General features: G+C 32.6%; 5 protein-coding genes across 5 annotated transcripts; 3 read left to right on the forward strand and 2 right to left on the reverse strand.

Moving 5' to 3' along the window:
• The first annotated feature begins 346 nt into the window (after positions 1-346).
• On the forward strand, positions 347-2,084 carry LOC11417326 (probable xyloglucan galactosyltransferase GT19). Its single transcript, XM_039833683.1, has 2 exons — positions 347-1,980; positions 2,029-2,084. Exons 1-2 carry the CDS (start codon positions 616-618, stop codon positions 2,029-2,031), a joined length of 1,368 nt encoding a protein of 455 aa, XP_039689617.1. The 5' UTR covers positions 347-615; the 3' UTR covers positions 2,032-2,084.
• A 9,154-nt stretch (positions 2,085-11,238) lies between these two features.
• Positions 11,239-13,156, forward strand: LOC11418289 (heavy metal-associated isoprenylated plant protein 35). The gene is made up of 3 exons (XM_003609618.4): positions 11,239-11,501; positions 11,595-11,670; positions 12,104-13,156. Exons 1-3 carry the CDS (start codon positions 11,280-11,282, stop codon positions 12,880-12,882), a joined length of 1,077 nt encoding a protein of 358 aa, XP_003609666.2. The 5' UTR covers positions 11,239-11,279; the 3' UTR covers positions 12,883-13,156.
• Positions 13,157-14,997: 1,841 nt separating this feature from the next.
• LOC11417704 (probable protein phosphatase 2C 40) lies at positions 14,998-18,063 on the reverse strand. Its single transcript, XM_003609619.4, has 4 exons — positions 17,774-18,063; positions 16,128-17,246; positions 15,542-15,806; positions 14,998-15,450 (listed from the first exon to the last, which is right to left on the reverse strand). Exons 2-4 carry the CDS (start codon positions 17,235-17,237, stop codon positions 15,323-15,325), a joined length of 1,503 nt encoding a protein of 500 aa, XP_003609667.2. The 5' UTR covers positions 17,238-17,246; positions 17,774-18,063; the 3' UTR covers positions 14,998-15,322.
• A 1,484-nt stretch (positions 18,064-19,547) lies between these two features.
• Positions 19,548-23,542, reverse strand: LOC11413170 (alanine--tRNA ligase). The gene is made up of 8 exons (XM_003609620.3): positions 23,360-23,542; positions 23,136-23,282; positions 22,872-22,984; positions 22,290-22,382; positions 21,781-21,883; positions 21,632-21,706; positions 20,152-20,247; positions 19,548-19,902 (listed from the first exon to the last, which is right to left on the reverse strand). The coding sequence occupies exons 1-8, from the start codon at positions 23,447-23,449 to the stop codon at positions 19,843-19,845; spliced, it is 777 nt and encodes a 258-aa protein (XP_003609668.1). The 5' UTR covers positions 23,450-23,542; the 3' UTR covers positions 19,548-19,842.
• Positions 23,543-23,702: 160 nt separating this feature from the next.
• On the forward strand, positions 23,703-24,891 carry LOC11422871 (F-box protein At2g35280). The gene has a single exon (XM_003609621.4). The coding sequence runs from the start codon at positions 23,917-23,919 to the stop codon at positions 24,685-24,687; it is 771 nt and encodes a 256-aa protein (XP_003609669.1). The 5' UTR covers positions 23,703-23,916; the 3' UTR covers positions 24,688-24,891.
• The last annotated feature ends 1,337 nt before the right edge of the window (positions 24,892-26,228 follow it).

A 26,228-nucleotide genomic window follows, 5' to 3' on the forward strand; every position in this document is an offset into this window, starting at 1 on the left:
AAATCCAAACAATTGCATTTTAAATTAGAATCAATCTCCAAAACAACGCTGTTTTAGAAGATAATTATGTATTTTATAAATTGAATCATCGACAATCCAAATCTTTGCAGCTGTATCTGCTGCTTCATTCTCGGTCAATGGATCAAATGAACGTAAAGATATAACAAAAAATAAAATTAAGCAAATTAACCCCCTTCAGTTCGATTCGATTCGGTTAATATGATTAATCGAACCATGCCCACCCCTAATTCTCGGTCAATGGATGAAATCAACGTAAAGATATAACAAAAAATAAAATTAAGTAAATTAACCCCTTCAGTTCATACATCCAGTCGATTTGATCCATTGGCTAAGAATTAGAAGCAGAGACAGCTACATAGGTTTGAGCTGCCGAGGATTCCCTGCACCGACAATCCTGTACGGTCATAAATCAACCCCCTTCAATTAATGGAACTGGTAAGTAATCACATTTGTCGCTCTTCTTTTCATTACATCATTGTTAGTTAGATTAATTTTACACATTCACCTTAATTCAGTTTCAGAACAAGAAATAAAAAAAGAAACAAAGCTTGAAACACCATTTTCTTATGCTATCATTCATCACATCCTATTCCGATGGCACCATCAAAACCACACATCTCCATCTACATCTCCATCATCACTATCTTCCTCCTCCTCTTGAATCCAACCAAATCCGAAGAAAATAAAAACCTTAAATCAACAACAACAGAAAATGAGTGCGAACAACGTTGGATCCACATAAGAAAATTACCACCAAAATTCAACCTAGATCTACTCTCAAATTGTTCAGAATACACATTCCTAGACGATTTATGTCCTTACTTAGCAAACCATGGTTTGGGTCAAAAAACCCATAACCGTTCCCATAGTTGGTACCGAACCGACCCATCCATGCTTGAACTCATTTTCCATCGTCGTATGTTAGAATATCCATGCTTAACGGAAGATCCTAAAACCGCTAACGCCGTTTATCTTCCTTACTACGCTGCCTTTGATTCTCTCCGTTATCTTTACGGTCCTGAATATAATTCCAGTGAACAACACGGTGTTCATCTTTTTCATTTTCTGACCAAAGAAAATCACCCTGAAATATGGAACCGTCATTCGGGTCATGATCATTTTCTTGTTATGGCCCGACCCGCTTGGGATTTCGCTCAGCCGTTGGATAATGATCCTCATCTTTGGGGAACTTCGTTTCTTGAATTACCACATTTTTTTAATGTAACTGCGTTAACTTTGGAATCTCGTGCTTGGCCTTGGCAAGAACACGCTGTTCCTTATCCAACGTCGTTTCATCCACCGAATCTCGCTTTGTTGGATTCTTGGATTCAGCGTGTTCGTCGATCAAAGAGATCTTCTCTTGCTCTTTTTGCAGGTGGTGGTGGTTTTTCTGCTACGCCCAACATCCGAAGGAGTATAAGAATGGAATGTGATAATGATAACAATAGCAGTAATGTGAATGGGAATTCATTTGGTTATGAAAAGCTTTGTGAAACTGTTGATTGTTCTAATGGTGTTTGTGAGCATGATCCAATTAGGTTTATGAAACCAATGTTAGGTGCAAATTTCTGTTTACAACCACCAGGGGATACTCCTACGCGTAAATCGACTTTTGATGCGATTCTTGCAGGTTGTATACCTGTGTTTTTCGAGGATTTGTCTGCGAAATCACAGTATTCGTGGCATTTACCGGAGAATGAATTTGAGGGGTTTTCTGTTACTATACCTAAGGAGGATGTTGTTTTCAAGGGGTTGAAGATTTTTGATGTGTTGCAGAGAATACCTAGAGCTAGGGTTAGGAGAATGAGGGAGAAAGTTTTGGAGTTGATTCCTAGAGTTGTTTATAGAAAGCATAATAGTTCTCCTGGTTTGAGAAATAAGAAGGATGCATTTGATTTAACAATTGATGGTACTTTGAATAAGATTCGATCAAGGCTTCAGGAACTTGATTTGGTTTTGTAATTACATTATTTCCTTTTCTTCTTTTATTAGCCAAATAGCCAATATTAATTAAGTTTTGTTTTTGGCGATCTTGATATTAAAGTTAAGTTTCCCTTCTGCCACTTTTAGTCTGCAGTCTTTAAATTATAGTTATAAACATTTATGTGTTGGTTACTCAATTTATTATATTCTAGATTTACTCCAACATCTCGTGTTTTTTCATACAAAAATGCTAGCTAGAATGCAACAGATCACCAAATTGTGACCAACATTTGGTTTTGCATGTGGAGTTCATAACAGGTTAACGTTATGCTGCTGATAGTATGTTGTAATTCATGTCTAGATATGTGGTATTACATGGATTAGAATGTTCCACAAACCAATCATACATTTTGATTCTATCTTTCTGCTTGATACATGGCATCATAATTATCAGGGTATCGTGGTTCTTTTAATTCTGAACAGAAAATTCATCCTAGCAGAAAGTTGAAACGAAGATAGGGCATCTACTTGTTGTTTCATGTCATTTATCTTTTGCTGTATTTTAGAAGTTGAAGGTTATGTTATGGACACAAATTCAGCTTTGGGAGTATGGATTAGCTCTAGCTATTTCTCTATTGGATCCTCTAAGGTCTACCGTCTCCGTTTATTTACACTAAAAAATTTGTAATCATACAACTTGGAAATTATCAAAATACCCCCAACAATAGTTAACTACATACACTTTAGGGTATTGAAGGTCATTTTCGAGTGTGTGATAGTCTTTAAAATCTAAAAAGCAATCTTCAAACTTCTTTCTCCCTCTCCTATCTCCACCAAATTAATGGATCCTAATCCCCATCCTCAAGTATCTTAATATCCAATTGCTGATGATATGTATTATTCATATCTAAGTCTCTAAACTATTTATTACATGCGAAGTGAAACTGTAGCATTCCATCACATAAATTCTCTTTAATAAGAGATAAAAGGTGTTTTACAAGTGATAGAAAATTTGAGTCTATAAGTTCGAATTTGAGCGGTGTGTATGAGGTGTTTTATTTTATTTTTCTTTTGCTACATAGTTTGGACTTGACAATTAATCTGTGGAACTCAATTCATGAACTAAACTTGAGCAATAAATTGAAGTTGAACTTAAACTAGACATATCTCGACTCACTTAGTTTAGGAGTTGATCAATTATATATATGAGAGATTCAAGATCTATTGGCACTTGTCAAACTTAACATTCTTACACCTTTAATAACTCTTTTTAAAAGGCGAATGAAATCAATTTAACATTGAATTGAAAGTTTACGATACATATGTAGCCTATAAATATTCGTAGAATTTGAAAACTATAAGATATTCCATCATGTCATCTTATTTTAACGAATAATAAGCTATTTAAAACATATATAAATACTGTTTTAAGTATGTAATATTAAAATTAAAAGTTAAAAATTTCCTTCGTATGTTGATTCTATTTTGCTGAGAATCATGTAACATATACATATAATTAATAATTATTTAAGGGAAATAATTAAAGCATAATGACACTTATCTTTGTTTGAAAGCATAGAAATTTGTTCATAGATTGATTTATGTAAAATTAAACATGTAGGTTTAGAAGAAAAAAAATCAATGAATGAATAGATGTAACAATTTAATAAAACTCCCTTTGCTAACTATTGTTATTAAAAAATGTCATAAATGACATGGTTTAATAGTGTGGTGTTTTCTATGGACTCAAAATGGTAGTAGATGCTTTTAATTCTTCTTCACACAACAATAATGGGGTAGGTGCTATTCTTTTTAAACTAAAAACATCGGCAAAAAGTAACTCTAAAGACTAATCTTTTCGTATATAAGTGGGTGAGGCTTAGATTACCCACTCTTGTTTAAAGGGTATTTATCCTTTTAAGATATCAACCAATTAAAATGTAATATACAAATGTAACATTAAATGTCAAATAAATGAGTCAATTTTCCTATAAAAAAATCAATTTTAATAAGATAACTTTTAATTTTTATTTAATTATATTTAGGTAGACAATCTTAATTAATTTACACTATATGGCTTTTAACAATTAAAATTTCACATCAAATTCAACTCATCATGGCTATGTTTGGTAACACGAATAAGTTAGCTTATAGCCTGTTGGATTAGCTTATAAGCTTGTTTTGATATAATAATGTGTTTGGTAAAAAGCTTTTTTCACTAGCTTATAGCGTTTTTTGAGAAGCTATTTCAAGTAGCTTTTGAACTTATAGCTGGTATTTTTTTTATATTTTCTTCGAATTTAAACCTTATTAATTTAATTTAATTTTTTTTTTTAATAAAACAACATGTTCATGGCTTAAAAAATAACGGCCAAGTTCATAGCTTATTTTTTAATAAAACAACTGCCACGTTTTCTCCTTTGAAAAAAAAAAACTGTCATGCTTTGTTTTATTTTTTAATGAACGCTTTATATATATTTCTTAAAAGAAATGCTTTATATTTAACTATAACTAGCCTACGGTACGTTGTAAAATTTTATATATTCTTGCTTGCATTTTTTTCCACCTTCCTCTTATTTTTGGAATTCATAAAAGTGGAGATTTTTTGGGATTCATAAAAGTTGAGATCAATGAGCTTTTTCCCTCTTTTGTACAAAAAAAATCAGAGATCAAAATTGTCACTAAAATTTTATTGGAGACTAAGATCAAAAGTTTGTATATTTATCGGGATCCAAAACATAGTTAACCATAAATTAAAATATTAAAAAATAAATACATTAGAAAAAATGTCTATATATATATATATAAACATATCCTCTTATGTCGTTTTATACTTATCAGCCACTTCAACCGCTAATTTTACCAAATACTTCATTTTTAATAAATCATCTTTTCAGTTATAAGCTATCGGTTATAAGACATCATCAGCTATAAGCTTGTTTTTTCAGATTTCAGCTAGTTTATAGCTTATTTTTACCAAACACACCCCACATACAGTCATAAATTTTGTTCAATTCCAAAACCTAGAACACACATAACGTGCAATTTCTTCTTCATTATTCTTCCCATCTTGGTTGTTCAATTCTCCTGTTCAAGAATTGTTGTCGTTTCTAATTATCGTGAAAATCGTTGTCGTCCTTTTGATTCCAGACATTGTGAGAATTGGTGTTGTTTCCATAATCACATCAGGTATCGTGACTTGATTTTTCTTCTTGATTTGATTTTTCATTTTCCTTTCTTTCTCACTACTATCGTGACTTGATTGCAATCGTTTCACACTTATAATGCGACATTGGTAACTTTCAACTTTGGCATGAATTCCAATGATGCTTCAATTTTTATTTGGGTTTTAAGTTTGATTGAGTTGTTTGAGATTATATAAAATTATATTTTATCACACATATTTTGCGTTTGATTAAGATAAATGGATCTTTAATGCGTTGATTATTAATTTTATTTTTGGTACAATATTGATTATTAAATTTACTTTTGGAATTTGTTTTATTCAAATCATTATATTGTGTTGTTATGTTGTTTTTGTTCCCGATGTATTTTGTGTTGCCGAAATGAACATCTGTTGAGATTGTAAATACGGTGTGAGGTCGGTTAAAGCTATGGAAGAGAAAACAAAGTGAAATAAATAAATAATGCTAATACAAACATGAATTTCATAAGGTGAGCGTTAATTCGTGGATATAGCTTTTGGAAACAATGCCGATCTCACGATGTCTGAAATCAAACGGATGACAACGATTTTCACGATAATTGGAAACGGCGACAATTCTGGAACGAGAGAATTGAACAATCAAGATGGGAAGAAGAATGAAGAAGAAATTGCACGTTATGCGTGTTCTAGGTTTTGGAATTGAACAAAATTTATGAACATATGTGGGGTGTGTTTGGTAAAAATAAGTTATAAGCTAGCTGAAAACTGAAAATCTAGCTTATAGCTGATATCTTATAACTGATAGCTTATAGATGAAAAGATGGTTTATTAAAATTGAAGTGTTTGGTAAAATTAGCTGTTGAAATGGCTGATAAGTATAAAATGACATAAAAGACATGTTTATGGAAGGTTGCACTAGTAGTAGAGTTTGCAACCCACTTATGATGGAGAAAACAACAAATTTGAGAACCTATTACGGCGGCGACGGTGATGGCCTCGGATCTCTCCTTTCTTTGTTCTTTCTATAAAATTTGTGGCATGAGGTTATCGGTGAGAGAGAACGACAAAACAGAGAAGAGGAAAGGAAAAGGGAAGGTTGAAGTACATGACCCTTTTTAAAGTGCAATTAAATCTGAAGCGTTGATTTAGATTAAATGGTCCAAATTAATTCCTCTCACCCTCTCATTATAACTACTCCTCTCACTTGATATGCCTTATATATATAGACATTTTTTCTAATGTATTTATTTTATAATATTTTAATTTATGGATAACTAGGTTTTGGATCCCTATAAATATTCAAACTTTTGGTTTTAGTCTCCAATAAAATTTCACAGACAATTATGATCTCTGCTTTTATTTTTTGTACGAAAGAGGGCAAAAGCTCATTGATCTCTACTTTTATGAATTCCAAAAATAAGAGGAAGATGGAAAAAAATAGAAGCAAGAATATATAAAGTTTTACAATGTATCATAGGCTAGTTATAGTTAAATATAAAACATTTCTTTTAAGTAATATATATGAAGCGTTCATTAAAAAATAAAATAAAGGATGACATTTTTGTTTTTCAAAGGAGAAAACGTGACAGTTGTTTTATTAAAAAATAAGCTATGAACTTGACCGTTATTTTTTAAGCCATGAACATGTTGTTTTATTAAAAAATAATTAAATTAAATTAATAGAGTTAAAATTGGAAGAAAATAAATAAAACTGCTGGCTATAAGCTCAAAAGCTACTTGAAATAGCTTCTCAAAAAACGCTATAAGCAAGTGAAAAAAGCATTTTACGAAACAAGCTTATAAGCTAGTCCAACAAGCTATAAGCTAGCTTATTCGTGTTACCAAACGCATCTTATTATTTTTTTAATGAAATTTAGCAGAAATGTGTAGAATATTTTAAAAATCTTTCATACAAAAATTAGAATTTTTTAACAAAACATAAATTTAATATGAATTTTTAACCATCAAAAATATAAAAATTCATATTAAATCCATGTTTAGTTAAAAAATTCTAATTTTTTTTGGGAGAGATTCTTATAATATTATGAATTTTTCTGCAAAATTTTACTCAAAAATATGAATTATACATATGAGTTTACTTTAAAGAAGAGACCAAAAGTGAAGATGAAATTTTTTTTAGGAACTAAAAGTTGAATGAAAATTTTATAGGGACTAAAACGAAAAGTTGATATATTTATAGGGACCAAAAACATATTTTAACCTTAAAAATTAAAAATATTAAAAGTTACCTTATGATTTTTTTTAGAAAAAATTGACTCATTTATTTGACATTTAATGTTGCTAATGTATTTACATTTTTATTGATTGATATCATGAAAATACCCCCTAAACAAGAGGGGTAATCTAAAAAAACCAAGTGAGATTCATTTAAAGGGTTGAATTCCTTTAATATTTTTTCTATACGGATCGATTATAGTTGAAACTTTAATCCAAGTGATTAGGGGTAAAAGTATCTACCACTCATGTCACTATGTATTGTTGAGTTAGAAGCTACTATTAGTGGAGAAACTCTTGGTTAAATACAACACTAAATATTACATGTTAGGCACACACCTATGAAATTAAAAAAAATTAGAAAAAAAGGAATAAAGTGATATTGATTGATGTGACTATTTTATTTATCTTTAATTTTTTTTTTATTAATGTGTGTGCCTAAATTTTGTGCCTAAATATTTGTGTCTATGTAAGACTATCTTCTATTAGTGTTAAATGCAGAACTCTTTTGTCTTCTATTTGTAACATCTTATTTTTTAAGAGAGAGATAGACTAATATAATAAGGTCTTGTTAACCGGTGCCTTTAAGGAATCCAAAAATAAAAAAATTATGTTGGAAATATAAACGGTTACTTTTGACTAACTAATTATTACATAACTTTTTAATAAAATATTATCTCTTTTAATTGCTTAACCAATACCTTGGAAACACTAGTTAACATTCAATATAATAATTCATTGTCATGTAAATATAGTCATTTCCAATGCCACTTCTCATATTTATTTTGACAATCCAATATGTATTGATACTTGTTTTTTTTAATGAAATGATGAATTATTTTATTACCGTAAAAAAACTAAATATTTTAAATGTTACCCTAAATATAAAACAGGAAATATAAAAAGGTTTGTCTAACCTGTGCAATATTGCACATATTAAGGTAACTAAAAGAAGTAACTTTTCATTAAAAACAAACAATTATTGAATAAATGTTACATGTTTAATATAAAAAACTTGTGCAAATTTGCACATGATAGAAAATCCATATAAAAATATATATATGAGAAGTTAGACATTTAATTTGGAATTAATGTTGATGACTGATTGCTTGTGAGTGACGTCTAGGTCGGGGTAGTTCTTGAGGTCATTAATAACCCATTAAGATACTGCTAATTCATTAACAAGTCGCTCAAGTGAGTCATAACTCATGACCTAAGTTCTTTCACCATTTAATGAATATTGTTCATGATCAAGTTTGCCTTGTCAGTAGGTTGAGCAAGCTTCATTTTACAATAACTGTTTTATGGCTTTGCTTTGTCACATTTCCGGTCGTACGTTAGCCTTTGCTCTGGAATTTTTTGATGGTTAGTTAATTTTTGTTAGGGGAAATGCCTAGTTTATTTTGTTGACCAGAACAACTACCATCGTATGATTTGTCAAAAAAAAAAAAACTACCATCGTATGATCTTTATGATGATACACATCGAAAAGGTCCAATTCTTGTCGAGGCATTATATAAAAGTAGAGCTCTCCATCATCATACTCCATCCGTCCCAAATTGTATGACGTTTTGGACATTTCACACATATTAATAAATGTAATTAATATTGTGTGGAAAAAAGATGTTATGAATTGTTTTACAGAACTGTTCTTAATAAATAATATGAGAAAGATAAATGAAAGAATTGAAAGAAGAGATAAGAATAAATAGTTAAGGTTATAATAGGAAAAATAACATTAATGTTGCATTGGTATTGTAAAGCGACAAATAATTTGAGACAATTTTTTTTCCTAAAGTGACATATAATTTGGGACGGATGGAGTATTAATTTAAGAACAAATCCTCCCTTAAATTGTATACACCAGAAACCTTGAAAGAATAGATTATATGATAAATTATATGAAATCTTTTGTTTCACCATTAGTTGCGTGTTTAGGGTTTTCTTGTCCACGTCTCGTTGTAGAGGCTGTCCACCATGGACCACTACAATTAGTCATGGCCACAACTTTTCTTACGGTTACAAGTGAAACTGCATCACATTGTAAATTTTCACGAATCTTTGTGATGTAAAGCACTGTTCTAATAATTAAGAATATAATAGAATAAAATTTCTAAAACAATATTTCGTCTTAAAAGAAATTGTAAAACAATATTTAAATTTGAATAATTTTTTTTAGTAAAATAGAAATGTAAATTATCACATGACAATGGCAACGTGGAAATTTTTTGTATAGCATACTTTAAACAACGTTCAAGGGGCTATGTTGATCTTAGTCATCTTCTAGTATAGCTGAAACAATTTTCGGTTGGATAAGATTTTTTACACCCTAGATTTTATTGCAGTCACTCCCTTTCATAAATAAATCAATATACCTAAGTAGATTAGTCTTTTTATTTACTGGACAGTAAATAATCCGAAGTGGGTAAAATGATGTGATTTTTATTCAAAATTGGAAATATTTAAGACACTCTTTTTGTTCTGCTGAACGGCGATGTGGCTTAGGCATATGTTTTTTCCCTCAGCTTTGGCGCTTTTACTTTGTCTTATGCTATTTTTTGGTTCGATTTTGAGCTCCTCCTAGAGAAAAGGATAAAAGGGTGTGTTCATAATTTCTTATCAAATTAAAGCATGGCTAGCTAGTACTAATTTGAAATGTTATGCTCAAAATAAACCAGCAACAACCGTCCAATCCTCCATCACCACAAAGAGTCGTCACATTTCCATAAAAAATTACATTACTATATGAATAACATTTTTTTAGTAGATAGACGAAATGACAAAACTATTATAAACTCACACATATAATAAGAGACGAAATGACATCCGGCCTAACAATTTCGACATTTTACCAGTGAATTAAGACTTATGGATAAATAACATTTTATTTATTCGCAAACTATATGAAACTTAATCACTCACAATTAAAATTTAACATATTAAAAACAAAAATGTTAACAAATGTCATTATGACACTTTAAGAAGCTCAAACTAAATTTTATATCTTAGAGTTTGTCTATTAAACATATTGAAATATTAAAAAATAATTTTTTTACATAAAATTTAGCATTTTTTTTTTTTAATTCTTAACAAGTGATTTTAGCGCAGTTGTTAGCATAAACTTTAACTTATTAAATAATAAATAAGAAATGTAGCCAAGAAAAGGAGGAACTCGGGTGGAAATTCAGGAGGATAAGTGAACAAATACAATATTCCCTTAAAAAAAAATACAATATGTCAAAGCCCATAAAATTTGGTTACATTTGTTTGTTCAAGCAAAGTACTTTTTGCGTGCTTTCTCAAGGTCAAGTGGGAAAACACAACTAGTAATAGTATCCCCGTGTAACATGCATAAAGCCCATAATAATAATGAAATTTTGAAATGAAGAACCAAAAAGTTACTGTTACCAATGTGTCTCAGTTAATTTAATAATTACATTGATGCAGTAAATAATGTTTCCAAGAAGTGTAATGCTAGTACTTAATTTGCTTCTAACACAGAAACAAAAGCTTAGAACATCAACAAAGGACAAAAAAAAAAAAAAAAAGAAGCTGGGAGATATATATAAAGAAATGCATGTTATCATAGTATCACATAATAAGTGAGCTACAACACTCCTTAAATTAGGCATGTTCCGATGTCGTATCGTGTTCGATACCAACACGACACGACACCAACATATAATTATACTGAATTATCTGATTTTCTTAAATTATTAGTAGTATAAACGTGTCAATGTAATTCAAAAAAAAAACCGTATCGGTGTCTATGTCGTGTTCGATATTCATGTCCGTACAGTAGTTTATAGTAACTGAGTGAGTAATGAGTTGAACTGTATAAAAGCTTTAGGAAAAGGAAAATAAAATAGGCATTACCCGTTTTACACAATTATAAAAAGTAAAAATAAAAAAGTGAAATGAGAGAGTAGAATGAATGAGTGATATTGAAGTGGCAGAGAAAAGCAACAGAAGGAGCAGTGTGTTCTTGGGTCATTGTCACATTATACTACTTTGGTACCCATCTTGGCTTGTTTCCTTTGTTTTCTTGGCATTTTCCTCTTCTCACTTTCATTTTGATTTCAAGTTTCCAATTCCCTCTCACTCTCCCAACCACTTCTCTCTAATGGATGCTACCTCACAACCTTTGAAGTATCAGGTAACATGTTACTTCAACCCAACAATCACACCCTATTGTCAAAATCTTTCTTTGTTTTTTATTTTGTAAGCTAAACTTGGTTTTGTTTCACAGACATGGTTCTTGAAGGTTTCTATCCACTGTGAAGGTTGTAGGAGGAAAGTAAAGAAAGTTCTTCAGAGCATTGATGGTACTGAGCTTATAAATCAAACTAACTTAAGTTTTCAACTATTCAGTTCTTTTTCATTTCATGCATGGAAAGATTACAAGTCTTAAATCTTCTTACTTTGCTAAACCCAAAATCACTGTCATTTCCATTTACCCTTTTCTTACCACTAAAACACTGTATGGTTTGGTGGCTGGTGCTCTAATAAGTACAATGTAGCACTCGACACCTTAGATTGAAGACGTGTATGGTGTCCAACACGTGTTAGTGTCTCACATCCGACACAACACATACATGTGATTAAATTGAAATACTACTTATTTTTTAAATGCGGTCAGTGACAGTGTTTGTGTTGTGTCTTGTATTCGTGTTTCTGTATTTGATTCTTATTAATTAACCATTTTTGTGTTGTTACGGTGACAAAATTTTGGGGTGTTTCATAACATTTGCAATGCAGGAGTTTTTACAACAACAATCGATCCACAACAGAATAAAGTAACAGTCACCGGAAATGTTGCTCTCGAGACTCTGATAAGGAAACTTGCCAAAGCTGGAAAACACGCCGAGGTTTTGCCGGAGAATCTTCCAGGGAAAGTAAAGGACTCCAACAAAGCTAAAAACAACAATAAGAGTGAACAAAAAAACCAAGAAACTCAGCAAAAGAAAGACCATTGTTCTGCAAATACTGAATCCAACCTCAACTCTGCCAAAGACAAGGGAATTGAAAATGCTGAGAAGTGTAACGGTAAAAGCAAGAGTACTAACACAAAAACCAGTGCTGGCTCACCGGAGAAATCTCCGGCTGGTGGTAAGGGGCAGGAAACAAAGAACAAGAGTGGTCAAAGTGGCGGAGGAGATTCTGGTAAGAAGAAGATGAAGAAAACTCAGAGTGGAACTGGAAGCAATGGGTTGAGTTCAGCATCTACCGGTGCACCTGCACACACTGGAGCAGAATTCCAGTGTCCAGGTCAGGTTGTGGGGCAAGTGAATCTCAGCCCTACACGTCAGCAATCGTACATGTTGTATCCAGAAACATGTTATCCTCCTTTGGTACAATATGCAACTTACAACAGATTATGTCCCATGGGAACAATGGGTTGTCCTTCTTACTATGTTCCACCATTACCCTACATGTGTGCAGGCCTTGATCGTGACCCTTATCAGTTTCAATCTACACCTTTGATTCCCTTTGAGTTCTTCAGTGATGAAAATGCAAATGGGTGTTCTATTATGTGATGTTGCATTTTTTTTTTCTGATTTTGTTTGTTCTGTTATAGGATAGTTTTGTTATGGTAATTTTGTAATTGACACAAGTTTAGCTTATAGTATGTGGTTTATGTCCTTAGTTTAGTCGGGGCTAATTTTACATTTAGAAGATCTTAGTCTTAACACTGGAAATGCTCTGCTCATAGCTTTAGCTTATTTTGATTTTGGACTAAACTGTAAATGATGTTCTAATAGCCTCTGGTGTTGCATAATCATGTGTTATGATTTTAGTGTGTGTTTCAAACCTTGTGTTTTGGTGGTGTATTATATGTTTATAGTGTTTTAGAAGAAAGAATGGCTGGAACCAAAAAATCTGATACGAGTTGGACCTCGAGAGGTGGTCGGGATGTCTGGACTACAACAAGAGTTCTCCAAAAGGTGTGATGTAACTGTAAGTACTCAAATCTCAAGTTAGTGGTTGATTGAGTTGGGACCGAGAATGGATTCTCACAGATGTAATTTACACATAAGAGAGTAAAGTGTCATCTCTCACCATTCAAATTCACTTTGTCTAAATTTTGAATTTGAATGGTGAGAGATGACACTTTACTCTCATCTGTAAATAACACTTGAGAGGATCCATTCCCGTAGAATGAATGCCTAAATAAGTATGGGGAGAGAGATTCCTATATGTATTCATAGTGTTTAGATGATTGAGCTGGGATTTCGTTGGCACCCATAACAAAGTGTGGGGAACTCACTGCATGAGATGGATGACCGATTCATCGCCACATTGATCATATGGTTGCATGTAGAGCTTATGAATTACTCTAGAGTGACGCCAATCTTTCGCGCGGAGGTCCATATTTTGAATGGACGTTGGCCTCATGTGAAACAAAGTTTTAGAGGAATTGTGATTGAAAACATATTTCAAATTGTGCAGTGTAGTAACATGCAAGAATATTTGCTCCAAGTTTCTGTTCAGAAAAGCCATCTCTGCTGGGAAATGATGAATTTTCGAGCCACCCCTTAAGAATATATATATTTGAATTCAAACAATAATAGTAGTATAATTTAGAAATTTATAAATATTTTCTAAAGAAAATAAAAAAAAAAAAGCTGATGAATCAAAATTTACGTAATGTAACTGCTCTTATCCCTCTTTTATTTGGGTGTCAGGGTTTAATAATTTATTCCAAGAGAGTTTGCTGCATTTACTACTACTCTATGATCACTACTGCTTGTACTTCTTATGTAGCTTTTGACTGAGCCGTGATCAGTGCCGTGTTTGATTGCTGTTTCTCAGGAATACCTCGTTTGTAAGAATTAAATAATCTTTTTTTTTATAATCACATTATAAAATTGAGATTAAAATAATCAGATTATTTAGTACTTTACACAGTAAAACAGATATTTCTTCAGAATTAAAGTTGGATACAACACTTGCACTGCACTATATATTATGAATTGCTATTACTACAAAATTTGGTAGCCATTGTTTAGTATATATATATATATACGGTATTTTGTTTATCCTGATTCTTTTTTGTTGTTGACTGAGTCTAATCCTGATTCCTGAACTCAACTAGATTGCTTTGAATAAAGCAAAGCAGCTAGCCCTTGCATCAATGTTTCTAGTTGCTGCTGTGCTGGTACTTGATATACATACAAAATCATAATTTTATAATGAAAGGGTAAGGGTGAGGTGAGGCCACAATTAATGTCCGCTACATTTTTCATGTTTTTAAGCCACCCATGTGAGAGATTCAGCTTGTGGACCTAAACTATTGTGAGCATCAATGAAATAAAGTGGAAAAAAAAAGTATTAAAGGAAGAAGCATGTGTTAAGTGTAGTCTATTATCAGAAGCTTGAAGCCCGAGAAGATAAAAAGGTGTTGCTAGGTGAAACATACATACAAACAAACAGTATTGCATTGAAGTGAAGTGGGGAAAAGAAAAAAACAGGGCACAATAGGACAATGTCTTTGAAATGATATTGAAGAATCTTTTTTTAAAGTGAGAAACAAAATAGAAGCATTTGCTCAAAATTATGTTAGTTGCAGTTGTTTGTCCATTTTTTGTTGGTGTGTTTTATTGAACCAATGTCATAAGGTCACTATGAAATTAAAAAATGACTCACACAAATATGAATATATATTTTACATATAAAGAACCCAATGCTTCTTGTAAAATGGTATATATACACTTTCAATACTACAAATTTATCCTATCAAATGATACTTTCCAAAGGGCATCCATTGAAAAGTTACTTACATACAAATTACCTTGGTCAGTCTTAGATGGATTTGATTTTGTGCAGCAAGTGTGTGTCAGTGTCACGCAATTTTCAATCTCAGATTAACGGTCGATATTGTTTTAAACTGATTATATTATTGGTTCAGATTAATGGCTGAGATCGAATATTGCGTGTAACTGCGTCTTTTTTTACTGCAGAAGGTCCTGGTCCGTCTTACATGCAAGTTGAAGCTTTTGAAGTGCGCTGATTCATCCCAAGCATGATCACTATTATAGTAACATCATCGTGGTACTTTCTTCTCCTCCCAGCCGGAACATTCATCAATTCTTCCATGCTGAAACCTGTAAGAGCTTTACTCATCAATACATACACTTAACAATCTACATTCATGCATATAAAATTAAATTTAGCATAAGATATACAAAAATTGACCTGCAGAGTCGGCTGCTCTAGCTACAAGCTGCTCTATGAGAAACCTTGCAGGATCACCAAAAGAATTGTTCAAAATATAAGACTCTACAAGCTTCACCGCTTCTTCATTGCTGAAGAAGTCAAATAAACCATCACTCCCTACTATAACAAATTGATCAGAATTTGAGATTTTATGGACATTCAGTGATGGTTGAGTGGAAATATATGGTGGGCTCGTAAGATCGCGAACTCTCAGGATTCCCATCAAAGCATCATTCAGATTTTTCTGCGAGGAAATAACAAAAAACAAAATCAAATCTATGTTTGGTAGGACAAAGATTCAGAATAACCTTCTGACGTAAACACTTGCACAAGTGTTTGAAAGAGTTTATGAAAATACCTTATGACATAATCAATAAGCTGTTCATAACAGCGAATGAAAATCATGTGAAAATCGTATAACCGCATCTCCCCTTTGATTAAAGTAAGAACATAGACATAGACGTTTATATAATATGTACTATTGTACTTATTCAACAAACAATTAATTAAACAGTTTATCCAAATACACTAAAAAAAACTATAAAAAGTGAAAGAGAATACAAACCTTTTTCAAGTAGCCAACTCCGAATGCACGAGTAACCTTCAACTTACCTTTCACTTTTCCTGCTATGATGACCTTATGATCATCAGGATGTTCAGCCAGGAGTCTAGCTCTTTCAGCTTCATTTTCAACAGTGTGACTATCTGTAAGCTGTATCGCATTGAGTTTCTCACTCTGGTTCATATTGTCACCGTTACTGCACGTCGCCAATACCGCTCTGCTGTCACCGAGATTAAGTGTATACAAATCATTACCGTGAAGAAGCAAAATTAAAACACAAGATCCAATCGAAACTAAATCCAAACGTTCCCCCATTTCCTGTTCAACCATGTACAAGAAATCATTCTCAGCCTGACTGAGAGCACTTTCTAGACTATCAAGTACTCTGCGCGAAAAAGACCCGCGTGATGTTCTTGACAGTGAATGATCCTCTTGACAATTAAGACTATCACTCAGCTTATAACGAAGGAATTCACCCAAATCAGCGTGGTCGGAAGCAGTGATAGAAACAGGCTCTAATTCCAAAATTAACCTATCTAGGTAAGATATGATGGTGTCATAAAGTGTACCAGCCAGAAAGTCAGCTGCATCTCTCCCATTAAATCCATCATAAATTGCACAAAAGAGCCAACCATTTTCTTCAGAACAAACTGCTTGAACTCTATCTTCACCAGCAGCTCCTCCTGCTACTTGGACTTCCTTGGCAATAAGAAAACCGTCACTACTGGATCGGTCACTTGCGGATTTCAATGAGTCGTACTCAAGAATATCACTTGGAGTGGAAGGGCTGCAACTTAGGTATGAGAGACTACTTGGGAGAGAAGATGATAGTCTATCAAACCGCGGAAGACTTGGCGAAGAAGGTATTCTACGAAACGAATTAGGAGAGTCCCAACTTGGAAGAATTTCTCCTCCTAACTTACCATTGCAAATGTTTGTGTTGGCTAGTGTAGCATTTGCACTTAAGGCCGCACCTGACAAACAAGAGAAACTACTTGTTCGGCGAACTTCAGGAAGGGTTTTGTAGCCGTCTGTGATCTCATTAGGAATACCTCTATCACTATTGCATTTATAGCCAAAACTTATTTTAATTTCTCCTTCAGGACTAAGCATGTTTCTCTCCTGTATTCAGAAATTCATTCTCAACACTATCAACATCACTATAGTCTATACATTTCAATAACAAGAAAAATACAACAAACTATAAAATGTAACCACCCATATCAAAATAATTTCATTACACTAGAAAGCCACCTTATCATCATATGGAAAACATGATGAAAGATTTCCCATATTTTGTAAGGGTCTCAAATTATACATGAATTAACAAGACAAATCAAACAATGATAGTCCAAACTTCAAAACATGGGGATATCACCAATGAAGCACGAACACTCCTTGGATTAGGTGCGCTAAGTTGTCGGGCACGTGTCGGTGTCCGACACCAACACCTATGATTACACTAAATTATATCATTTTCTCAAATTATTTTTCGGTGTCGGCGTGGTTGTGTCCATATCGTGTCCGGTGTCCGTGTCAGTGCTTCATAGGATATCACAAATTAAACATAAGTTTCCAAAAATACAAAGAAACTAAAATTTCAAACAAAAATGCATTACGGAAAGCAAAGAAAAAGAGTAAACACTTACCAAATAGATGTGATGATGAAAAAGTGAAGGCCAAGAAAGGGAAAAGAATTGCAGAATTCAGAATGTGGCTAGAGATACATAAGGAGAGAAGAGTGGTTTTGAGTTTATATAGAGAGAGATAGAGGAAAGAACAGGAAGAGTGGGAGTGTGACTTGGCAAATCACAAAGGTGCATAGAGGAAAAATGTTTTGGTCGCGTTATGTGAACCAACAAGTGGAGAATCTGTGTCAACATCGAACATACAAGAGGGGTTAGAGACTTGAAATTAGATCATGTAATTATGGTAAGATGGTTCTTTCTTTTGTCCTTTTCGTTATTGACCCAAAAAAATCTAATAGTTTTCTTTGAGTTCTATTTCTACACGTTAGTTACCCTCTTTTTTAACAATCAACATCCACAAAATCTTTTCCTCTTTTCTTCCTTTGTGTTGTATGCATGTATGTTCTCTCTTGTTATCTATCCTTTTCTATTTTCCATTTTTTGCTAACCATATGTCAAATTGTCACCTAATGTTTATTCTCTTTTTTCTTTTTCATTTCTTATATTGAAAACACAAAATTATAACTTCCTAATTGGAAATAAGTTTTATTATTTATTTGAACATCAAAATACAAAAACACTACCCTATGTGCTATGGTATGTATTTATCATTAGATCAATGTCATTTGGATACACATACTTTGAATGTGCATGTGTTTGATCCAAAATCATGATCAAATATATCTATTTTTTATTTAGATTAAAAATAATCAACTTTTGTGTCAAAAATCCCTAAAAAAAGTGTCAAAAAATCATTTATCTTATTTGTCTCTTATTTTTTATTTTTTTTTACAACTTACACGTTTCAACAAATACACATAAAAATTAAATATCAAATCATATTTGACCTCAAATTTTCTTATGTCAACCTATCTTTTGTCTTAGAAATTGCTTGATGTCACCAATTCCAAAAGGTTCCATGGCAAAGCGTCACGAAATAACATAATGCATTGACCCGTGATTTTGTAATATATATGGGCAACTCTTTTTGTGACACAACGTTGTTTTTCTTAACTTTGTAAACTTTTTTTACACATAATTTTACAATTAAAAAATCAGATTTGTCTTTTCCACTTTCTAGTCTAGTGTCTTAAGTTCTTGTTCTTAATGATGAAAATAACATGAAATTGGGTGAAAAATTATGTTACTTTTGTTATGGAATAGGATAGGATGCCCATTATGTTGAATTATTGCCTAACATATGTTATGTATAGATGCTGCCCGTAAATTGAATGGTTCAACTTTAGGTTCCCCTAGTTTATTGAGTTACTTTTGTACCCTATTTGTCTAGTTAAGAGTTTTTAACTCAAAAATAATATAAACAACACCAACCAAATACGAATATGTAGATTTATATGAACCATTTTGTTGCCTAAGTTTCGCCTCATTTTTTGTTAAACACCAAAGCAAAAAAGGTTTAGAGGACAAGGTTCCAAACTCATCACTACCATCCATTCAATATGAAGACAAAGAGTTCAAAACATTCTGAGGAGGGGTACACAAATATCAAAATCATTGTGATGATGACGTGTGTGAAGTCTTGAGGGGAGAGAACAAAGGCAATTATATGCTGAATTTGAAATGCTTTTTAGACGCAGTAGGTTATAAACAAAGTCAATATGCGTGAGTTTGAAGCAAAAGGAAAGGGTGGTTATTGAGTTTGATTCCAAATCCAAAGTAGAAAGCATGATTTGGAATGAGTATTATAATATTATGTGACGGCAAGAGAAGAGAGTAGCATGTAAAGAATATCTCTATATATGCTGTATATGTGTGTGTCACTCTTATCACACACAAACTATCATATAATTGTTCTCAAATTCATCATCCATACAAACCTTACAAAGTTTGGCTATGAAAAAGATATAACATCCACTGTTTTGTGGTGGTATGAAAACCATAAATTGATATAAAAAGCTAGTTGTTCTTAAGTGACTACTGATACTATTCAAATTTAGCTTGTTATCCAAGAGCAGACATCGCCATGGATCTGAAACAACAGTTCCTTGACAGCAGACTCGTCCATTTAACTAAGATTCAACATTGTAAAATACTTTTGTCATTCCCTTCTTTGACCGAATTTGAGAAACCTGATCAAGTACACAAGTAACTATTATACAAAACTTTTACATAAATCAGCAACCAAAAAGATTAGACAAAAAAACACATTTTTTATTGATAAGATTACACAAAAAAACTACATTTTTTATAGACTCGTACTATAAGTCTCTTAACTACCAAGGTTTAACTTTAATAAAATCAATTTCAGTACATGCAAGATATAAAACATAATAAATGATACTTGACTACTAACTACTGCATACTAATTTACCACACACCTTAATTTTTGTGATGTCTGAAACATCTAAAACATGGGTACCGCCGCAGGGACAGCCAGGATTATCCCCAATCTGAACAATGCGAGGTGTGCTTTCCTGCGTGAGTTAATGCATTAATATCAGACATACTGAACAGCAAAAACTGATACCAGAGATTGACGAAATTAAATTTGTTTTACGTAGTTATATAAACCAATCATCAGAAAAACCAAAACGTGTTTCCAACTTAAAACCATAATTTATATCTCTAACACACCAACTCAAGCAAGAGCCCTTTGGGCTTGAAGTGTGGACAATACACATGTCCACCAGTAATTCAACCTTCTTTATTAGACAAAAGGGGGTGACAAAGATCCAACTCTTGAACACTTGGTTATAGAAACCGGCACTGCTTTATGAAAAGATTGTCCGAAAAGCTTAAGGTGTTAGGTGAAGAAACATTTTTAGTTTGTATATGTAACTTCTGATATATGTGTGTGAATGTAGTGTACATAAGTATAAGATAGGAATAATCTCTCTCAGCTAATTTCAAAGGATTCCTCCAGCTCTACAATAGCAGATAACCACAACAAGCAATGACTGTAGCTTTGGTAATGGTAGAAATCTGACATCCTAAAAATGCTTACCACTACTTGTTTCATAGTTTATGATCAAGAGTCACAAAGAAATACCTTGGTAAGATGAAGCCTAAAGCCATGTAAGGCATCGGATTGAAAAAATCATGGGAGAAGGCCTTATATGTGCAAATTATGTTAAATGGAGGTGAGACCATAAAATTAGTGGGAACAGATTACAAGAAGAGACAATAACATGGAGGTAAGACCATAAAATCATGGGAAAAGGCCTTATATGTACAATTTTTGTCAGGCATCAAAGTAATAGAGGTGAGGCAATAAAATTTGCAGGAAAAATAATGGGAGGAGCCTCATGTGAGTCATTTTTATCTGGCACATTTAGGTATGAGACTTCTTTGAGTGGAATCTTAAAGCAAGAGCTGGTTCTTTTTTTTTTTTTAAAAAAAACGTAGATGAGAAAAGAAAACATAATATGACTTCTTTGAAACATGAAATCCGGTGAATGAGACTCATTGTGTTGGTTCTGCCCGAGTAAATAAAATGCATGCACGTGGTGGAACCAATCAGACAGAGATACTACCAAGTACTAGTTGACACAAACATACAAACAAAAAAAAAAAAACAGGAAAGCATAAAGGGAAAATTATCTGTTTCCTTCATTAATACTGTTATTTCGCCTGTATTGATTTGATTACAACAGCTGGTATGACAATTTCTATCTTCATCAAAAAATTGCAATTCAGGATAAATAAGGGAAACAAAATTCAGCAGAGAATCGAGAAGAAATCTTGTAAGATAACAAACTCACAGGCACCAGCACCACAGTTATGTCAAAACCAGCAACTAGTTCGTACATAGAACACAGAAATTATTTGTAGCAAAGCATATATCTTTTATAGACTGACCTTAGGAACATAATCAGGAAGAATACCACCACAAAGCTTAGCAGCTTCATCATACAGTAATATATCAGCAGAAACCTAAATAACAAGGTGAAGATTTTTAGAACAAAAGTACCAAATATAAAAGGCAAGTTATAAGCACTTTAACTTACTTTTCCTCCCATGGAAATTAAAGCATTAGCCTCTATCTCTAACTCCTTTTGCTTATTCTGCATTTCATTTTGTGGAACTACACCTTTATATTCAACCCAAGGCCTGGAAAGCGATGCAATAGCAAATGCAAAGAAAAGTTTGTAACTTACTAACACAATTTTGAACAGAAGTCTCGTGGGAGTAAAACAACACGAGACTAGTCAAGGTTATGGTTTCATCATATAAGACAAAAGCAGTGAGATAGAAAGACGAATTCGGTAATCTTTGCAAGTCTTAGAGGGACTAATTTGGTGAGAATTTTTTTGAAGCGCTAACGAGACGACATGCTAATGTTGATTTCCAATAACTAAACTCAATAGGGTGATTAGCATTTAGCAATGATTTGATAGATGCAACATTGACTTTGAGCATGGTTAATGAATTAGGAAATTTCTTATAGTATGAGTTCATAAGTGGTACATTCAGTAAACACAAAAAGGGATGAAGAGCTTATAAATAAATGATATACCCATCAGAAAAGTGGTAAGCTTTTCCAGGCTCTAAATGACCCAATCCAATTTTTGGCAGACAAATATCTAGCAAATGCCCTGCTGAGTGCAACCTGCACAAATAACAAGAGATGAATGAGATTAGTGGCAGAATCATAAATTTTCGGATAAGCAGTGCAGTAATCATATATTCAAACGAGAGTTTTGAAAAAACTACATAATGAACATACATAAAATATGTCGGGGAGTCTGAAAACGGTGTAATTAACATAAAGTACATTGCGGGAGTCTGAAAGCTACAACAGACTAATGATCAGGACCATCAAAAAACCGGGACATCACATCTTCACCCAAAATTTTAAGAGATTGATTGAGTATGTGAGTCACCGTTATATATATCGGTCATATAGCTTAAATATAGTGGATGTTAGGACGAATCACTCACATTTTTCGTATACTTACTGAGAAGCTTAAGTTTAACTAGTAAAACAGAGAACAACTATAGTGCTTTGTGGCAGAAGAAAACAAATTTTAATAATCACCTATCCTAACAAAAAAAAAATAATAATTGAAGACATTTTATCAGTCGCAAAATTCTGTACCTGGAATTTAATTTTCTCCTGTCTTCATCAACAGATAGTGAGACCTCCTTCCCTTTCTCTAGTGTGCCCTCAAACTCCCCTCCCATACCCTCAAAAACACCATAGTGTAAAACCTACACACACACAAAAAAAAAAAACAAAAAAAAAAAAAAAAAAAAAAACTCCAATGAATGAACAAAATAGCATAGTTAACAAAACCCAAAGACAGAATTTAACAACAAAAAAACATAATTTAAGAAGAAGAAGAAGAAGAAGAAAACATACAATTCCATCTTTTGATCGAACATCATGGACAACAAACTTGATATTGGAATCATGAATGATTAAGAATCCAGTGTCTGCCGGCTGACCACCACCTTGTGGATAGAAAATAGTCCGATCCAAAATCAAAACATGCCTCCCATCATCTCCCTATCCAACAATTCTCTCATAGTTAGAAATCCAAAATAAAAATATAATAATTAAATAAAAATAAAAGTTAAAACTACTTTGAAGTGAGAGACAAGTGTGGCAGTAGAATGAAGGTTCCACATGTCATCATAGTAATCCAGCTTTGTGGGACTCTTGTCCATCTCCATTCTCCACCACCACCCTACTCAATTCCAGAAGCGGCGAGACTCTGTGTGGGTGTAACAAACCAATACAAAACCAAAACGTAAAATCATCATCTTAACACGTGGGATGCCAACATAACACATGACTTACTTTTATGTTACGTAATATTTGTTCCTTTTGACTTGGTCCAACCGCCATTACAAACTAAACTACTTCCTCCTCAGACGTTATATTTTTTATTAGTATATATATTACTTTTTATTATTAAATATTTTTTTTAAGGGCAATAAAGTCATTAAATTAAATAGCATATAAATCTTTATTGATTTCTTTTTAATAATAATCTCAATTTCTGTTTAAGAAATCTCCAACTTAATTTTTCACTCACTCCTATCAATCTTATAAATAAGATTTCAGAATTTTGCTATATATTGATACCAAACCACTGTTATTCAATCACACTTAACTCTTTCTTTGTTCTCTCTTTTCAATGGCTTCCTTAAGAGTGAAGAAAGAAATCAATAAACCTAAAAGCCGCAAAAACCAAACACCCATAAGCATCGTAAAAACTCTTCCAAACGATTTGTTGGTTAATATCGTGGGGAAGGTCGCATCACGTTCCATGGCTGATCTTTGCAAAATCAAATTAAGCTGCAAAGAGTTTCTTAATGCTTCAGAAGACGGTTACGTTTATCAACATGCAGCTATGGATAAGTTTGCTTTGGTTCCACTTCCATGGTTCACCGATGAAAAAGAAACCTCGTTCTTGAGTCGTTGCAAAGAAAGTGGTAACTTGGAGATTACTTATCGTGAAGGAATGGTGCAATATTTCAGTACTTTGATGGTGGATTTAGGTTTGAAGAATTTGAAGAAGGCTGCGCTAGAGGGTCATCATGAAGCCAAATATGTTTATTCTATGCTTTTGATGGCTAATTGTGATGATGAAGAAGGAAGAAAACTTGGGTTTGATCTCTTTGGTGAGTTGAAGAATTCCACAGGCATTACTATTGTGGGTTGTAGAAAGAGGGTGAAGTCTTTTATTCAAAGCATGTGGGTGAAGAATGTTGTGGTGGCTCAAAATCAAGGACTCTCTTTGTGTTCTTCTAGCACATGCCACAACCCTAAGACAGAGAAGGTGGTGGTGAAGAAACACTCAACATGGTTTATGGATGAAAGTGATAATGATGATGATGTTGGTGTTTGCAAATATTGCGACGGAAACTATGAATTGAGTTTATTTTCTAAGATGTTTCGGGTATAACTATGTAAACTGGAAAGTACAAGCACTAGTACGTTAGCATGAGAATAGGAAAAAGCCTATAAAAAAAGGCTTAGTTGAAGTCTAGTTCTTATTCTAGTTTAAAGTTATTTTTTATTTCTCTATTTTAGATTTGAGGTTACTATTGTAGAAACAAAAATTGAAGTTGGTTCAACGTGTTTTTATGAGAGAGAATATTTGTCAAAAGATTAAGATGATTATGAAACAAAAATAATTCTTTTATACAATTGTATCGAAAAAACTTAACTTTTTTCTGAAAAGGAACAAATTTAATTATTTTTGTTATGATAAATAAATACAAAATAGATTTTTATTTTCTATAAAATCTCTAATGGACATAATTTTGATGTGTTCTTGTCCTTTCATGAATCTTGATTCACCTGATTTTCATAAGTGTTCCTAATAACTCAAGTTAATGGAATTTTGGTGTCTCACGTTCAACTTTGTTCTCCTATCCTTGACATGATCTGTTGACAAAGTCTCTTTATTCGCAGATCCATTGTTTGTCGTGTTCAATCCCTTATTCTTTAGTGTAGTATTGTCGTTGAGAGCACCAAATTGTGGGTATGCGTCATTATCTAGTGTCTTTGACTCACTTTTGAGCCTCCACCGTGTTCTTGGTTAGTGCCTTGACAAAATAATCATCTCCCTCGCTGGATGTTTCAGTATTGCCTAAACTTCACTCAATTGAGAGGCTTCTCGTCTAATTGTTGGAATCGCCAACTTGTCAAATTCAGCTAACAGCTCTCATTTTTAGATGTAAACAAAGTTATAAAAGATTGGAATGAACAAAATGATTTTTTAAGGATAATTTGTTATCATATTTTTTTTTTCACTTATAAGATTTGCTTTGATCCATATTTGATTCAGGATTTTTCCTATATTTTTCCGTTGGCTTGCACGGAAATCATATTTGATTCAAGATTTTTCTTATATAAAAGTTTAGCGATGTTCAATTTAAGAGGGAAATTTCATTTTGGTACTTGGCAAAATGTATAGGGGTTAAATTAGTTTTCAACGAATAAAGACTATTTCTAATCAAAATAGGTTTAGTTATTACTTTTGATTCAAGTTAATTTGTCTTCCTCTATATTAATTCTTTATGCTCTATAAATTGTAGAAACGCAAAATATGAATGGAACTAACTTGTCATTTAAAAAATACAAATTTACTTGCATGTAAAGTGGAAGCATGATGATGATGCATGTGAAAGTGAAGTTTGGTTTGGCAAATTGATAAAAACCGGTGCATGAGACTGCTAATTTCTTTTAGGCTTTGTTTGTGAGTTTGGCAGGAAGGGAAAGGGAAGATTTTGAGGGATGGAAAATATGAGGGAAAATGGAGAAATGTGTCAAAATTTAAAAGAGTAGTTTTTTAAAGAATGATAAATTAATGCATATGATTACTATATTTTTAATTTTAAAAATAATATAACAACATAGATTAAATTTAAAAAATTCATGTAAACCCCCCAAAACCCTCCTCCAATACAATTTTTTAGTTCCCTTAAATGAGGAGGGTTT

The sequence above is a fragment of the Medicago truncatula genome, chromosome 4 (assembly GCF_003473485.1).
Source record: "Medicago truncatula cultivar Jemalong A17 chromosome 4, MtrunA17r5.0-ANR, whole genome shotgun sequence".
In the NCBI taxonomy this organism is placed as follows: Eukaryota; Viridiplantae; Streptophyta; class Magnoliopsida; order Fabales; family Fabaceae; genus Medicago; species Medicago truncatula.